The sequence below is a fragment of the Acanthaster planci genome, linkage group LG12 (assembly GCF_054643075.1).
Source record: "Acanthaster planci isolate LZ-2023a linkage group LG12, COTS_SCS, whole genome shotgun sequence".
In the NCBI taxonomy this organism is placed as follows: Eukaryota; Metazoa; Echinodermata; class Asteroidea; order Valvatida; family Acanthasteridae; genus Acanthaster; species Acanthaster planci.
The window spans coordinates 15904687-15921930 of NC_141788.1; the positions used below are offsets into that span (position 1 = coordinate 15904687).

Here is a 17244-nt window from a genome sequence, read left to right on the forward strand (position 1 = left end):
CCGATCACAAGAAGCAAAATGATTGCATCGGAAAGCAATCTCCGAGTAAAAAAGGTGGCGTTCGGACCAAAATAAGATCTGTCTGTATTTGTGTTTGTTCGTAAGTTCATAAGGGTGACAACATGCGTTTTCCTATCGCGCGTATTTCTTATGTAATCCTCAAGTGCGTTAGATCCGAAGTATTTAATCCCAAGGGAGAATCCGTTTCCATTTTCTCTCTGAAAACCGGGCTGCGAGACCATTTCAATTAGGAGGTGTACAAATGACTCGGTTCACTTTCCCATGTTTTTTAGTTCCTCAGGTGAAAAGATGTATTCATAAGGAGACCGGGTGAGATTGTGGTGTCGGATAAACATTATAGACGTGAAAGTATGTCTAGGTCGAGTTGGTCCATAGTGATAACATTTTGTGTAGGTTTCTCTGATTTCTCTGCAATGCACAATTAATTAGTAGAATCACAGGCTTCATTTTTATGTCATAACCATATACAGCATAAAATAATGGGAAGCCAAAATGTTTGAATTTCTGTATAAAATAACTCTGGTTGAAAATGTTCAGTTGGTTTTTTAATTCTCCCTACATTACACGAAAATCTCGCCAGGGGGGTCTCCTTTTCCTCCCCTTCCTTCCTAGTAGACACGCCTCCGCTATTTTCCACTGTTAACTTCGTTACGGCTCAAGCTATCGACAAAATATGCGCCAAACGTACTACATAGGCCTTACCTCACTAACACCCTAACACCACTGGACTGGGCATGCTTCGCTGAATGAGAGCGGTCCGCCATGTTCGTTGCTACCGCACGTTGACGTGCACGTACCTGTGTTTAGCAAAATCCAGGGTAATTGCGCGTCCACCTTGGAAGGGATTTTTCGTAGGCGTTAACAAGGCCCGATGATGTGCCGTCACCAGCCATGTCCACTATTTATAGGCCCATATCGAATGTCGGTCGAGCCTATTTCTACCACAGCCTAGCCCTGCGTTTGTGTCGCTTTGAATGCGACTGTGCGGGTAATGTGTCTGGCACATTTTGGAGGTCTACTGTTGCAACGACAACACCGGACAGGACAAAGCTTTAAATGTTACAGACAAGTAAGTATACCACTGTGCGGAAAACAATGAAATCCTTACCTTCAAAAACTCCAGGAAAAATCCACAATGCTTTCAGGAGCTTGAGACATACATTAATTTATTTCTTATTTCCTCATCTTTTATATGTGTTCAACGTTAGTGAGTTAACCATTCACTTGTTGAGAAATTTACACCCAAAGAAATAAACTGGCCTGACGCCCATCGCCATTTTGATTTTGAAAATTATATTCCATTGCAAACAGAGCCACTTTCAGGGCCCCGCTTGGTCCAAATTTCAAGGAAATACAGACTAACAGTACTATTAGTGGCTCCAATGATTCCTTGTTTAAAAAACCCAAAATGCTTTAATAGCACATTTGAGAGCATACAAAATCGTGATTTGGTCGGCATGACGGCTACGTGGGCTACATAATCTTTTTTCTCTTTCTGTGTTTTATTAATTAGCAGAAGCATGAAACAAGCATAACGGTACATTATAAAGTTAAAAATGAATCATGACAAAATAAAGGTTATTGGAAAAAATAAAATAATTTGGAAAATATTTTCAATAGTTCAAGAATTTGGAAAAAAAGGATCAGCCATGAAGAGATTTAGATAAGCGGTCACTAAACGTTAAATAATTGTAATAAATTTGTAACCAAACTAGAATTCAAATTTCCATTTCTTACAGTGAAGACTAAGGATTTGATTTTTCATAGCAACTTATATTGCATGTCGTATTTGCTTTTGTAAAAATAATCGTACCCAATAATTTGAGTTTGGAATTTGCATCTATAAATAGTGTACAGCTTAATAGCAAGAAAACATAAGTCAAAAAATTTATCCTTCGAAAACACCAAATAGGAATTCAAATTTCCCAATCTGAATAGGGTTTGAGGTTCCGATTGATAAAACAGAGGAGGTCTGACAAGATTGCATGTGAGTGAGAAAATCAAAATTAAAAATCGTCTCTTTGAAATTCTCTTTAATAGTGCAGACAATTTCGATGTGCTGTGGAATCAGGTCGGTCAACATTGGTCCGTCGTAACAGCATAATCATCTTCCGTAGTCGGAATAGTTATAGCCGTCGTAGCTCTGCGTCTTACGAAAAAAAAAACATGCAAGCACGTCCTATGTACGAAAGTGCCACAATCATCGCTATAAGCTTATTAGACCACAGACATCTTGTAGCTCTTAAGGCCTTCGTGTGAAATGGCAAACGAAAACAGACTCTACCCAGAAAGTGGCCCACTGTCCTCCTTAAGGACTGAACCCTGAAATCTTCCGCGGCCGTCGACGCTGCCCTTCTTGTCTCGGTTCGAGCGTGCGGATTAATAACCGAGTTGCGTGTGTTGCAACCAATTTCTTGATTTATGACACCAGATGGGAGCATGGCTGTGAGGCAAAATAATTTTTTTTTCCACCGTACCTCTCCTGTCCCTCTTCAGAGACAGAAAAAAAATTTCCCCCTGGAAACTGTTAGAGCGGTGTACCCTTGTACCCAGGGGCCGCCAAGAGATTTGCCTGGCCGGCGGATGTATATTATTAATTATACTGTGTTTAATATCCCCGCTTGACTTGTATGAAGTAATTACTCCGTGGACAGCAAAAGAGATAACGTTTGGCTGCCGGCTCTTCATCTGTGGGGTGGAAAATTATGAATTATAAATTTTCCTTGGGCCGGGAACTGTCTTTGTTCGGTGAACATCGTCAGTGGGAACGATGGGAGATGTGGCACTGAGGCACTGGACGTTCTTAGCGATCAAAGCCGAGACGTTTCGGCTGCTGTTGTCGCTGTCGTTGTTGTTGTTGTTGTTGTTGTCGTCGCTGTCGTTGCCGCTGCTATATTGGTCGCGGTCGTTGTTTGTTGTTTGCCGTGCTTTCTGTCTACCATTTAATTTCTGATTTTGATGCTTTTGCTGGTAAAGTTATATTTTAATGTTTGGCCCAAGGACTGTTTTCACATCTTGCATTAATTTGGTGTATTCATCTATGTAATTCAATAAATCTCAATCGATTTCTTTGTAGAGGGAAGATTGCGTGAATAATGGCGATATAGGCCCATCCAGCTTCCTGAAAAGTAGATAATGGCCAAAAAAAGCCGGAGGTGCGAGTGCTGCTTTGTACGCTGTGTTATGGAGCACACGTGAAATTCAATTAGCAGAGGTCATAGTGAAAGTGCAATTAGAATTCTGTTTTGTATTATCTTCGCTGCGATTAACTCTTACGAAAAAACACTCCATACGCGAAGTTGGCAATCCAAAGAAGGATGGCAAAGTACACAATTACGATTGTATTGATTAGGCGCTGGGCGTCAAAGGCGACTTCTGCCCCTTTGATGATGTGTTCAGACTCAATCAACCGTTGTGCCTTATCTCGCCGCGATATGCATACATTTCAGCAGACGGTAACGCGAAAATGCAAAATACACAATTATGGTTACATTGATTTTTGGTTTGTGGGTGCTCTTGTGCGGCCAGGATGCGTCTGGTGCGCGTCCCCCTTCATGTTTTCTTCTCTGCCTTATACAATCAAACATTCACGCATCCATCCGGAAAAACGATATTCTTCCCATCGCTTGCCAAAAATTGTTATCATGCAGCGGCTGTCACAGTCGCCTGAGGCCATATTTTAATTCTACGCACCCGCGCCCTTCAAAAGTTCTGCCGTTGCGCTCCAGTTCGATGGGATAATGCGGCACATTCGACTGTCATTGATTATCTGATCTGGATTTCCAAAAAAACACAACTGTCTCACCATTCTTTCCCCCGTTGGCTGTTGCAGCAGTCAGCAGATCCACTTTGTTGAAAGTCTTAACGTCCGACCTCTTTGGAAGCAGGTGTTGAAAACTCATCTGTCTGCTTCGGGTCGATTTAGTTTCGCTCGTTCTGGTCACTGATATAATTTGGACGGGGTTTAGACATTTGTGTTTACTTCGTGGTGCTGTGAGAGACGTTTCAAATGAACGTAATTGTCTCTTCCAACTGTCGACCTGGAAAATTTTCTCATATTGTAATGTACACTTAGAGTTATGAAAGTTTGGGAAATTTACTGCCTACCTTCATTTTTGACGAGTTTGCCCTGGCGATGGGGGCCTCATTTGTCATGATCAGGGAATTATTTATACATGTTACACAAATGCGTGGATGTGAATATCTTACTTTCTTACTTAGGACTGACTGGGTTTCCCTACAATGAAAGCTGTTTATCAATTCGGTAGAGCATCAATTATTTTCCAGTTAGCCTCTAATGCATAATGCAGGGTCACTTTTTCAATTCGAGTTATTCTTCAGTAGGTGTTTGCTGTGAAACTTTTGCGCTTTTCGACCTTCAAGTACAATCTGCACGAGCAAACCTCGAGAACCTACCGTTTCTATACCTCTGTCAGTCAGTTCAAAAGGCAATTTCACGAGGGTGTGACATTTGACCCCATCTTGAAATCATTTACTCTTGAAAGGGTGTTTGGGCACGTTTGCGTCGACAAGAAATCAAGCGCCGGTAAACATTAACTTACTTGAAGCCGTTGACTTTCTTCGATTTGACAGCATGAGCTCAGCGGATACCGTGACGGACGACTGGGCAGGTGTGTTACGGATAACACAACAATACTTGTGAATTTCCCCCGGGCCGCCTGCCGATCTGACTGGTACTGTATATCGGGGATTTTAGCGGGTCGCTAGCCAGCCAAGCCTTGTCATGGGGCGGGGAGGAGGTGTGACCCGCCCCGGTCGCTCCTGGGTTGGTGCTCGGTCGGTGGTGCTGCCAATAACAGCCCGCAGTCCGCGGACATAGAGTTCGAACCAGTGGGCCCTACACATGCAACGAATTAGGTCTGAGCGTGACACGTCACGCCGTCTGAACTACACAGACGACTTTAAGACTATAAACTGTACATTGACATTAGACTCATGCACATCGAGATCTGACAATGAAACAAAGATTTCATTAATGTATAGTTAATCATCCTCAATCAGATATCACTGTTCACCTGTAGACTGAACGTGTTCAACCTTTTCTGATTTTAATGACTCTCTTACACGGTAAGAATTCGAATGAAAGCAATGGGGCTGTTCATTCCACTGGACAATTAATTCAAAACTCACCTGATTTTTTCCTCTCCAAAAAGTACGCAATTTATAATTTGGGCCAAATCTCAATTTCAAAAACGGTACCACGTTAAAGTTTGTGAGTGTGTAGCTCCGTTCAGAATGTTATTCCTATATATCTGATAGAAAATAAGTAAAAATATAATAGATAAGTGTATTTCATTTCAGAACAGAGATTTATTTGCAAAGCCACTTGATTCGTTCTCTGTAGGCATGTCCCCTATGACCGCTATGAATTATGGGGAAAACACTGTTTGTTTGCTGCCACCAAGCGGCCCTTCAACTTCAAGTCGCATCTGTATATCGTCAGAGTGGAATCGCAAAAACCCGTGCACAGTATCGTGCGCGTTTAAGGCACTTTCCGCTCTCATATTGCATTACTCGCATGGCGAGATATCAAATGAAGTCTCGCATTTTGTCTCGATCCCATGCAGTAAAATCCGCCCCTAACTATGCCGGCGACTCTTCTTCGTGGGCGTGGAGTTTGTTGTTCTTTAAACAAGCCGCCGTGTAAGGCGATCGGCCGCGGCTCGATCCGGCTCTCCAGCCGACAAAACTGTGCGGATCTCGCTCTCAATTCTTCCCACCCCCTTTCTCCATCTCGATGGCAAGATCAATATTGGGTTGTGTGGCCAACACCTCGGTTTATTATCAAAGATAAACCGCTGACGTCCGGGCGCCATATGGTGGAGGTGCTCGAATTGTTAACCGTTTTTTTATGCGAAAATCGGGTCGAGTGTATTTTTTGTGGAATCTGAATGGCAAGTTATCAATTTCGTAATGAAATAAATCATTGAACCGCTGCTAACCACATTGTTAAAATAATTGCCAATGCATTGCTACTAATTCAACTATTAATTTCATGTTGAACAGAGCATAATACCGTGTTTTTTATTAAAGTAACTCACAGCTATTGCCAATTCAGAATTTTTGATACCTAGGTTGGTGATAATGTATGACATAATGTTACCGTTAATTTCATACGTGGGAGCATTACGACAAAGCGCTTTTTCTATCAACGTGGCATGTCTGTCGCCCCGGAATAAAATGGTGGGTCGTTTTTTAAAAAGTATTCCCCAAACTTAAGTGAAACTGTCGATCTGTGCAAATTTTGGCCGTATTAATGACGTCATTTATACCAAGGTGCCCTATCTAAATTTCTTTTAGTCAAACGGGGCCAGTTCGTCATCAAACTCACTGTTTGGTAAAATTATTATTAAAACAATTCAAATTGTTTACATTGTTTTTCCCTGGTTGTTGCGTTGTTCATAAAAACTAGCACGTGGTATAAAGAAGAAAGAACGTGAATAATGTATGGACGCATGGCACATCACATGGAACATAATTACTCATGTTAGGAATCAAGTATTTGTTACTCGGCGAAAAGTCGTTTGCACTTTAGATCGGTTAATCTCATATTTTGATTTTTTACCGGCATTGTTCACGTCCCATATTAGCTTGGTCGCACACCACAAAGTCAAGCGTACTTTTTTTTTTCCTGGTCGAGGCAGAGGTCCCACAACATTGGCAGCCCGCCTCGCCAGCGCTCCGGGCCGGCGGGACAATCGTTAATACGACTCGGCTCCCATTCAGACCCGGCGCAGAAGTGACGGATTTGAGCGGATTTGGCTAGCGTGGGAAAACAGCCCCGGTCCGGGCCAAATCGGCTTCCCAATCGGAAGGGATTTTCAAGAAGGAGGTTGGGCTGCGGACTCTCTCGTTCATTGGGGACAAACGCCTCCCGTTCCGTGTCTGTGAACTGATCCGTGTGGGTCCCCGTGTACAGACTACCCGAGCACGGCCCGTTGCACACCGCAGCCCCGCTAACCCCACGGCACTACTTGTCCAAGTGCGGTAATCGCGGTCATTATGCCAGAGATATTTTCTTAGGGTCCGTAAACAGAGTTAAGCCGGCCAAACATGTGTTTGTGAACGGATGGACGGAGGCCTAAAAAGTGGTTGTTGTCAAATACAAGTTTCACCTGATAGATATTAGGGAGAAAAATCAAAACCGACAGCAATAACAAGACTGGGGTCAGTTCTAAATGTATGGAATTCAACTGAGTTGTATTGTAGTGTGGGTTTGAACCCAAGACTAACAAAATGGAAGCTTCGGCATTTCCCGAAAACTTGTAGCTAACTTCTTTCACACGACAGTTCAAGGTTTACCTTTGTTTAAGTGACCCTTCCAGCAGTGGTGATTTTTACAGTTATCATAATGGATCAAACATCAACAAAAGTTTTTCACCCCTCTCAGTTCAAGCTGTATTCTTAAACTATGAGACACAGGTATTTTAGATGTTCGCTTGTATCACGTTTTTAATCTAAGGTTTCTATGACTGCAAATGAACCGTAGAAACCCATTATGAAGCCCGCGTGCAGCGGATGCTCTGATGGGCACCATCAAAACACTTGAACATTTCAGTTTGTTCTAAATGGAACATAGTGTATAATCAGTTCGGCAGTCTGGAGTAAGAAGTCACATTCATGCCATGAGCGAAATGAACATGTAACAGTTTCGAGTTGGTCCCACAGCCTCATTCTCTGATTAGTCACTCCTCACCTATTAAATGTCGATGATCGTACTTGGTCTGGTTCCATTCCCGATCGTTTCAACAAGAAAAAAAAAGGTGCTTAAAAAAGTCGACGACTGTTGCTGGAAAAGTTTGTTTTAAAGTCACCCTGTAAAGAAATTAGTGAACTTAATTTTTGTTGTTTGTTGAGTAAAATAAAATCTTTTGCCTGAGATGACAACCTTTAGTAGCCATGAAACGTTTCTCTCTATATATCATGTACCTCTAGTTTAAAAGAAAAGCTCCCAAACATTTAAGAACGGGGAAAAACGACCAACCAAAATTCTTCAAAAGGCCCACATCGATTCAGTTCCAGACTGGACAGGAAAAAAGTGCAGCGTTTGAACCCTGAAATTTGCAACGATCAACAAAGTTGCCCCTACAGACTCGACCAAAACAATTTAATGCGGATTAAAATCAAAATAGAGAATGCCCCGAGAGGAAAGGGTAAAAAATTAAGCAAGGGAAGAAGAAGGAGGGGGAGAAAATGGTGCCAGGATAAGAAGCAGTTGGAGTCACCTCCGGGTACGCCGACCTCCCCCCCCCCGTCTGACACGGGGGGACAGAGCCGAGGGAAGGGTCGCCTGAACTTGTTCCTGGCAACAACCGAAGCAGCCGTATCGGCTAGGGCTCGCTTGGCGAGCATGATCCCGGTCCAGACGTCCCAAGCTCAACACCCAGGGAAAAAAAAATTAAAGATCTTGTTGCTTATCTGCGTATTTCATCGGCGTTGACAGAAGGTACCGGCTCTGCGCGGCCCTTTGATGCCCGGGATTTCTGTTATTAGCCCCCCTGTCCAAAAGACCCCGGCCCCATCGCTTGCTCGGTGTGCCGTGAAATGGGTCTTAATCGGCCAACGAGTGGGGACCCGCCGCAATAATGGCCCTTTCTTATTACGGAGTCAGCGGAAATATGCGTGGTCTTTAGGTCAGAACAACACTGGAGAGTAATGTTATTATTATCCTGATTACTTTTTCCCCTTTCGGAGAGGTACAGGCGTGATTTGGCAACAGTAGGAGCGTTGACGGGGATATTGCCGAAAACATGCAAGTATACTGGCGCGTGGCCACGGCTGATACATTTCCTTGTTGGTCACGGCGCCTGACTTCATAGGATTAACGTGAAATGCGACTCAGCTCAATACCTTGAAAAAAAAAAAGAAAAAGGAAAACTGGACACGCTACCCTTTCCTCACAACGTCAACAGTTGTGGCCAAAAAATGTAACTGCTGTTGGTTGGGATTTGGGGAGAAAGACAACGTGCCTTCCCTTGAGCACTGTACCCGCTAACACGAGCGATTTGAATCAGACTAAATATCACGCTAAACACCTGCCAAGGAGATTCAAAGGAAGTGGACAGTTAGAATGTGTCGTTGGTAGTCATTTTTCTTTATTGTAGGGAACTATGCCCTTGCCCAATAAAGAATGAAAAATCGACAGAAAATCAGTTTCAAGGGAAAAAATACATTTGGGATACATAAATGCGGCCTGGCAACACCAGACTAAGCATGTGTCACTGTTACCCATTGGAAATGATTCTCGTTCCTTCATTGGTTAATAGATGTCGGTGCTTAACAGGCCTGGTAACAGTTACCCCAAACATTGCCTAGAAACGTACTGAGAAAAGCTCTATAGCTGAGGGAAAGACATAACTACATGCACAACACAGTCTGTGAAACGTAGTTCTAATTCTGCATTGCCCGATTCGGTTTTGGGAAACGGTGATATAATTCACAAGGGCGAATGTGAAGCTGAAGTCGATCTATTGCCAATGCCGTACGAAATTCCGACACCCATGAAACTTGCGCAGTGACTTTCTTCAATCCACGGACTCTTAGGCCATGTCCGAAACGGGCTTCCAGAGCTTCGGCTAGGTCTATCGTCTACGCGTCTCCACGCATTTCCAATGGAGCGAAGACCTAGACCGAGCTCTAGACAAAAGATTCGGATGCAGCCTCAGCCTCACTTCGTCGTGTTGTCATTATTCTGTGCTCTACGTTATGCGCAATGCATTACGGTCAGTGAGATCGTTTTTATTTTTGACGGGGGTGCTACTCGCATCCTACACTGGCCATAGCCAAGTATAATTCTGCCTCCGTCTCAGACAATCCATATCAGACGACGCGGGGCCAAATCCAGAATAATTGAGCTCTCCTCTTACCGGTGCAGGATGAGGTTATTGGCAACATCTGCCTAGTCTTTCATTGTTTCCATTGGAAGAATAATGTATCCAAATTTCTTTTTTTTTTGGCATGCAAGTCACGCTGCCTACAGAATGTAAAGATTTCTTCCAGATCGAAGAAAATACCAGGAAAATTTTTTTCCGCGCGGCAAATGATTCCCTATATTTTATAGTGCCACGATCATTTTCCTCTATTGTCTGGCATCCGCCATAATCAAATTCTTGAGTTTTGTCTTGAAGTGAACAAAAAGCGACTTTCTTTTGATCTGAAGGTTTTATCGAATTGAGATGTCCATTGTACCATCGCATCAACTCAACTTTTTTCCAGTGTTTATATAATTTCGCAATGAGTATACTTTCGTTATACACCGAATTGCCGGAACAAAACGGCAGAAGCAGAACAGCGACGCAAACGCGGCGCGCGGCTCGGTCTGTGATGTCAGTCAGATAAACCCTCACTCGCTCGCGGCAAATTTAATTTGACCAACATTCTCTTTATTTCTCACTTCCATCAGTTTTGTTTCTTCCTCTCCTTGCTTCATCGCCAACAGAATTAATAAATTGCTAATTATGGTGTAAATGTCTCCATTCGGCCAGTTCTACTCGGCGCTCTTTTTAGACAATAATTTCCGCTAATTTTCAGCTGACTGGTGAGGCTAGGCGGCGTGTCCGTAATGATATGGCTGTACATAGTATTACGCGTGGCCTGCGATGGCGCGCACGTCGGGACCCTCGAAGAAAAAAAGGAGAGATTTACGATATTTTATTGGCTCCACAACTCTTGCGCATCCAAGGGAAAGAGAACGGGAACCGTTGCGTGTGACTTTCACTCTGTGCCTCCCTGATTACCGACACCGCGGCGGTGTTTGATGTGCCTCAGCAAGTGATGATGATCTGTTTCATTAAAATCTCCGAGGGTGGAAATTCAGAGACCGAAAAGTTAGAGTGAATTCTTCCGGAAAAAAAACAAGATGGCGATGGTGGCAAATTGGTTTAACAACGTGTTTCATACATGTTTTTTCCCCCCGGTAATGGGCCTAATGTGCATTCACACTATCCACGCGCGCAAGAAAACAAAAATTATTTGACCATTATTAAAAAATCGAGGGAAGATGAAAAAAAATCGGTAATTTTTTTTCTTCACCCTTGGTTTGATGGAGGTGGGTGATGGCGGCACCGACGTTTTTTGAAGTGTGTGATTTTTTCCCCTTTCATATCATAGCCACACTTCCGGATGGGAAGCTATCAGAGCGCTGTTATTAGCTGGTTTGTGTATTAACGGGCGTGTAATCCGCCCTAATGGATTTGTTCACATGTGTGTTAAGGTCATCAGTTATTAATATTTTGTCGCACACATCTTGTTGTCTTGTTGGCCGGCAGGGATATTTCACCTGTTCGCTGGCGGTAGGGGGAAATTTCCACCTTGTGATTTGCCGGCGCGCTCGCTTCGATCGCGCTGTTGGTCCAAAATCGATGACGTGAAAAAGAGAGTTTGGCCTGAAAGGCAGGCACCGATTGATGCGTAATCACAACCGGGCTTATTACCATAGAAACACCATCATTCCTTCAAGGACGATACTTGAACTGAGAACTCTTTCGTCGTTTCCCTTCATTGTGCCTAAGGCATGGCATTGAAGCTTTTGATATGCTGGTCTGAAAGTTTTTAAGAGTGGTTTTCTTCTGTCTTGTCTTTCTTATTTCAGAATCTAAAAGGCCCAGACTGGAGATTATTAGAGCTCCGCGCAGTCCGTCGGCGAGTTGCGGCTCTGCCATGAGTCCTCCCAATCCCACCTCCCCTAGCCTGACGGTCGAGCCACACCCCAGGACAGACACCGAGACAGTGTCCCAGAGACACGTTGAAGAGCGGGTGTCCCCGTCCATGAGGCTGACCTCGCCCACGCCCAGCCCGCGGGGGGACGTGCCGTCCAGCCCGCGCTCCGAGGGTAGTGGCCGCATGCTAAGGGAGGAGTACGGCGACAGGGACGCGTACCGAGAGCACAACGGAGGCGACTTTGCGGACCAGCTGACCCCAGCGCAGCTCCTTAGCTTCCACGGTCGGAAGGGTCCCCAGCGCCCGCCGGTCGATGTCTTGTGCCGGGTTTTCCCCGCGCAGAAGCGCAGTGTGCTCCAACTGGTCCTGCAAGGGTGCAACGGCGACATCACGCAGGCCATCGAGCAGCTCCTTAACAACCAAAAAGACGAGTCATCCGCCGTGTCTATGCCGGCATCCTTACCGGTCACCGGAACGCCCGTGACGGCGGCGTTACAGGCTAACTTCCCACCGACAGCTACCGTCACGACAGACTCTCACGGGGCCTACATTACCCACAGACCCTACCTCCCGAACAATCACCACATGAACCCGGGTGGGATGAAGTCGGCCTTTTCCCCGCTGACCACCGCCATGCCGATGCCCAGCGTGGACAAGACCCCGCCAACGGTAGTGGCCTCCAACATCCCGCAGATGCGCTTTGCCTACCCGCCCTACCCTCGGGGACTGACCCTCTGGAACCCCTACCCACCATCCGTCATACCAGCATTCGGGGTGCGGCCTGCCACCGCTGCAGACTACACGTTCAGTGGGATCATGCGTGATCTGAGCAACGGGCACAGTGGGAAGGAATGTAGGCCAAACGGAGCTTTTGGTGTAGGTGCCACCTGCGACTGACAACTCAAAAGGCAGTTACAATAAGCGAGACCCTTTAGAAAAACACTGATTTATTATAAACGAAAAATTTTGACTGTCTCATTAGGTTGAACTAAGAGAGTGCCTCAAATAAACTCTTCAGCCTCGATGGATGTATTTGTACACCTAAACAGGCAGACTGCCCAAAGAAGGTACCAGCCTGTTCATTTTTCACCAAAAAAAAACTAACCTATAGACCTAACAGGATTTTTTTAATCTGTTTTTCTGAATCAACAGGTGAATGTGTTGGATCGAAAAGAAAAGACACATGAACCCCACACAAGAATTCTCTTCCCATCAAGAATTCCGCCTTTATTCCTGTACTTTTTTAGCCAGGACACGACATTCTTTCAGTAGTTCGCGCTGTCAGTCCACAGCTACTCCCTGTTAGTTTTCGATCTGTTTTCACCGATCTGGCTTGGTGATAACGGTTCTCGAAGAGGCTCAATTCTTCATTGCTAACGTTCTTCCTCAGGGCAACAGCGCTTTGGTCCAGAAATGAACGGCATTCTGAGGGTGGCGTTTACATTCAAATATTACATGCACCTAATTTGTGCTTAGTTAACTGGCTTGGTATACAAAATGTACGCTGCCTTTATGAATAAACTGCACTACACTTCAAGGGAGAAAAAAGCGTTGATTTAGCACCGCACTGGCCGAAATACATGTTGTTATCAGTATCAATTTGCATTCAGAAACACATTAACAACGAACACCATCTTTTAGCATAGATATCGCTGTCATAATACATGGTGAGCACCTTAAATTTCGTAAAATTCATTACATTATTGATATGAACCATTACCCAGAGAACTTCTTGGAAAACCGCGAACTTTTGTATCGCAGGTTTAATGGCATTTGTCCTGAGAATCACATCAGTAGACGTCCCCAATACCAGTGGGTATTCATTTTTGGTTCTCTCTTCAAACTTTAATATCGTTGTGGGACCTTTAATACTGAGTGTAGTGTACAAATCCTTCAGAAAGCATAAGTGGATGGGAAGGTTGCGGCTGTTTTAATATTTGCGACTTTCAGCGAGCAAATCGGTGCATTGCTGTTCAAAAGTTTAGAGAAATCAATCGAGTTTAGTGTCTCGAAATTCAAATACGTTAGTTGAGGTAGAATTGCTGGTATATACAGGGTGTCAAAAATTAATCCAAAAGTAACATTTGTTTTCTCTCAAATTATAGTCAAATATGTTTGGTTTTGGTATCAAATTGAAGCTTATAGTGTATTTTCAAAACTGAAGACTTCGTTTAAATCTGATCCTGCGTCGCGGAGATAATTTCGATTACATGAAAGAATAAAATCGAAATATCCCATAATATTACCCTTTAACACATGAGATCATTGAAAAGGTTAACAGAATGAGTATACTTAACTAAAGTGGTTTTGTTGTGTAATCTACAAACAAACAGGTTCGTTAAAATGGTTCAACTTGTTAATGCAATCTAACAAAAGTAAATAAGATCAAGACCTTGTTACAAAGTGTAAAATTGCACACGTTCGAATGAAATTGTTTTCTCCGAGACAAGCTTATTTGAACTCTGAAACTCTACAATTTATTTTTTTAATGTCCTCTGAAATACACATCAATTTCGTCAAGTTTTGAAATAGAAAGAAAATCTTGAGAGGTGAAGTACCAAATCATTTTGTTTCTTGATTTAGGAAATGAATTCTGTGATTGCATACACTTGCAAGATAAACTTCCATTCGCAGAACCAAAATGAGTTGCGTATCTTATCAACGCAACACGAACTTCAAGTGAAATTTTCACTTAAAGTAGAAAACAATATAGGTTTTAATGCGATACCCAAAACAACAATTTCTGACCATTCTTTTTGGAGAAAATAAATGTCATTTTAGGGATTGTGTCTTTAAATGGAACACGCTGTGTGCTGTCTAGCGCAATGATCCAGCAGCCAAATTAACGAAACTTTTATGGCGTAACATCACTTCTGCCAAACTTTATCAAATATTGCTCAACAATTAAGTGCACATTTCGATTAAGGGTCATCATCGTTGAACTTCGTGTTTTGTTCGTACGAGAAATATGTAACTTTGTTTCGGGAGGTAATGTAAAACTTGTTTGCCTGTGAGGGAACTTCAAATTTTCTGCCCTATTCCGATGAAATAATTCAGCGGCTGTTTCATGGCCCCGTCGTACAAGCTGTGATCGTAATCCTTCACGATGTTCAGAAACGTTTCGGGAAATCGACAGTAAACACACTGAGCAGCTATGCCACAAATTGTGTTGCGTAAGGTTTACGCACATAGTGCAAGGTTATGCCAGGTTTTGTGAAATCAGCCGCAGGAACATACTGTCAATTCCTTGTTTGATTCAAACGCACAGGTGCCGAAATGTCACCGAAGACGGCAATTCTTACATGATTTCTCCTAACTAAACTTCTTTGGGTCTGTGGATTTTATGTTGGTTGTTTGTTTTATTTTTGAAAGAAGTCACCCGCCATTACAAAGATACATTTTATTATTTAAAAGTACTTCACCAATTTTTTTGTATATCTATAGTCTTCTTTCACAATTTTGTACATACATGTATGTATATAGCTAAAAATCGTAAATGAGATCTTCAAAAGATTTTTTTCTGTGAAATTTGTGATGTTATAGGGGTTTGGGTACTTTTTGTATGTTATTAAATACGTTCAGAAACGAGGCTTGATTTTAGTTTTTACTGGGTTCACTTTTATTGACTGTATTTGCATGTTTATCGTCCAATATTCCAACCTTTTACAATAATTGTCAAAAAAACGTAAAGGAAATCGTGGTGTACATCTTTTTTTTAATTACTGTTTAACAACATTTTATAACAGTTCTTTCCCTTAAGTAAACCGTATCCCTAAATGTATTCTTCCACATTAAAAAGATATGATTCAACTGGCTTTAGTCAACAAACTACATCCCGCTGAGTCCGTAACGCAGTAGAGAATTGGTGGCGATTTTGCATTTTGGAAAAGGGATCCTGCCAACTAACAAAGTGTAATTGCCGACAACACGTAATTGGTTTTCAGGTACGTCTATTCAGCGCTGTGCAAGAAAAACCCAATGAACTTGCCTTATTGCTCTCTCTACTTGCCCTTGAGATTGGATTTGTATTGTGTTCGGGGTAATTACTGCTGTGACAAATATGCATTTTGGGGTGTTAAATAATATTCCAGTGCAGTGCAAGCACTCCAGTTGCTGCCCGAAATTGCTGTTGTAATTTTCTGTCTGAAATTCCTTTGAAAATGTTCAACTTTTCTCAATAGAGCTACCTTTTTGTGTGACGTATGTTGGGTATTACTGTCAATATGGTCTAAGTACCTTGCTCCCGTGTACATTAAAGATCATGATAGTGTACTTCGATGTGTAAAACAATCGGCATTGAACCTTTCATGAGGAAATAGACAGGGTACACAAATCGAAACAAGTTTGAAGTTTAAGAGGCTGTTATGTAAGGATGGAGTCGAATAGTCAGTCTGGTATTCAGTATCACAAGAGTGCTGGAAATGTTTCGTGTAAATTTCTCAATAAAGCTACGAGGAATCTCATTTACATGCATGCAGCAGTGCAAGTTTTGTATATGTTGTTGCTACCTATCTAGGGACAGCGGCAGCTTCAGTTGTCAAATCGGTAGTTGGGGTTTTTTACTACCCGTAGTTAATGCTGTTGGGATAACTACAATTTGGATTGTTGCATGAGACTGTGAAATTCGTACTCGTGCTTTCACAGTTGTGGCTATGTTGTTTCTTTTTGGAGGGGGGTATCTTCTTTGTAATTATGCCGTAGGTTTCTTGTTTGACGAATGTTATTGTTTTATTCACATTATTCCCTTTTGTTTGTTGGTTGGTTGTTGATGGTCGTTTTGTGTCAGTTGGATGGTGCTGTGGTACTCTGGTTTCTTTTTCGTTTTTACCGTATTGAGCCTCGTAAGCCAAGGGCGGCCTGTTTCTCGTCACATTAAGTTAACTGCGTGGCTGGGTCACATTGTTCCAGCCGGCGTTAGACTCGATTTAAAGCCGGTAATTGGCCGTCAGATGCTGATGAATGCCGCTGGTAGATACATGTATCTGACGATGGACAAAGCATGATCGTCTGCCGACTTGATATTAAGTCTACCCTAGTACACGGATGACCCGTCAGCCGGGTATATGAAAACAGACCCAACAACGGGGACGCTCCAGGTATCAAACAATTTACCTGCCACTCCTTTTGTCAGCATTGTGAAAGGTCCCATGATCATTTCGCGCCGAGTTGTTTAAGATTCGGCCCTCGACTCGTCCCCTTACACCTTGGCTTGGCGCCGGTTGGGGAATAACGAGCAGCGCTAGGCGCCCACCGGCACCTTTATTAAAGCGAGCCTAATGACCACCGAAATCGGTAGCCGTCGATTCAAGAAGCATCAACAATAGATTAGGGGGCAAACAGTTGCCGATTCGAGATTACTGACTGAAAAGTAGCTCACCGCTGTCGTCGAACACAGCTAGCTGACAGGGTGGGCCACCGCTGGCCGCGCGAGCCAATGTAAAGGCGTCTGCTTAAAAGACATTCATTCCTCTTTGTCGCTTTTGAGTGTTAGAATGAAAACGATAAGACAGGGATCGGGTATTACAGTAGTTAAGATAAATGTCC

General features: G+C 43.2%; 1 protein-coding gene across 1 annotated transcript in view; it reads left to right on the plus strand.

Annotated features, from left to right (window-relative positions):
• Positions 1-16163, plus strand: part of dmrta2 (DMRT like family A2) — a 32351-nt gene extending 16188 nt beyond the window's left edge. Inside the window, exon 2 of the mRNA XM_022233570.2 lies at positions 11633-16163. Coding sequence (XP_022089262.1) covers positions 11633-12597 — 965 coding nt within the window. The 3' untranslated portion in view covers positions 12598-16163. The remainder of the gene's footprint in view (positions 1-11632) is intronic.
• The last annotated feature ends 1081 nt before the right edge of the window (positions 16164-17244 follow it).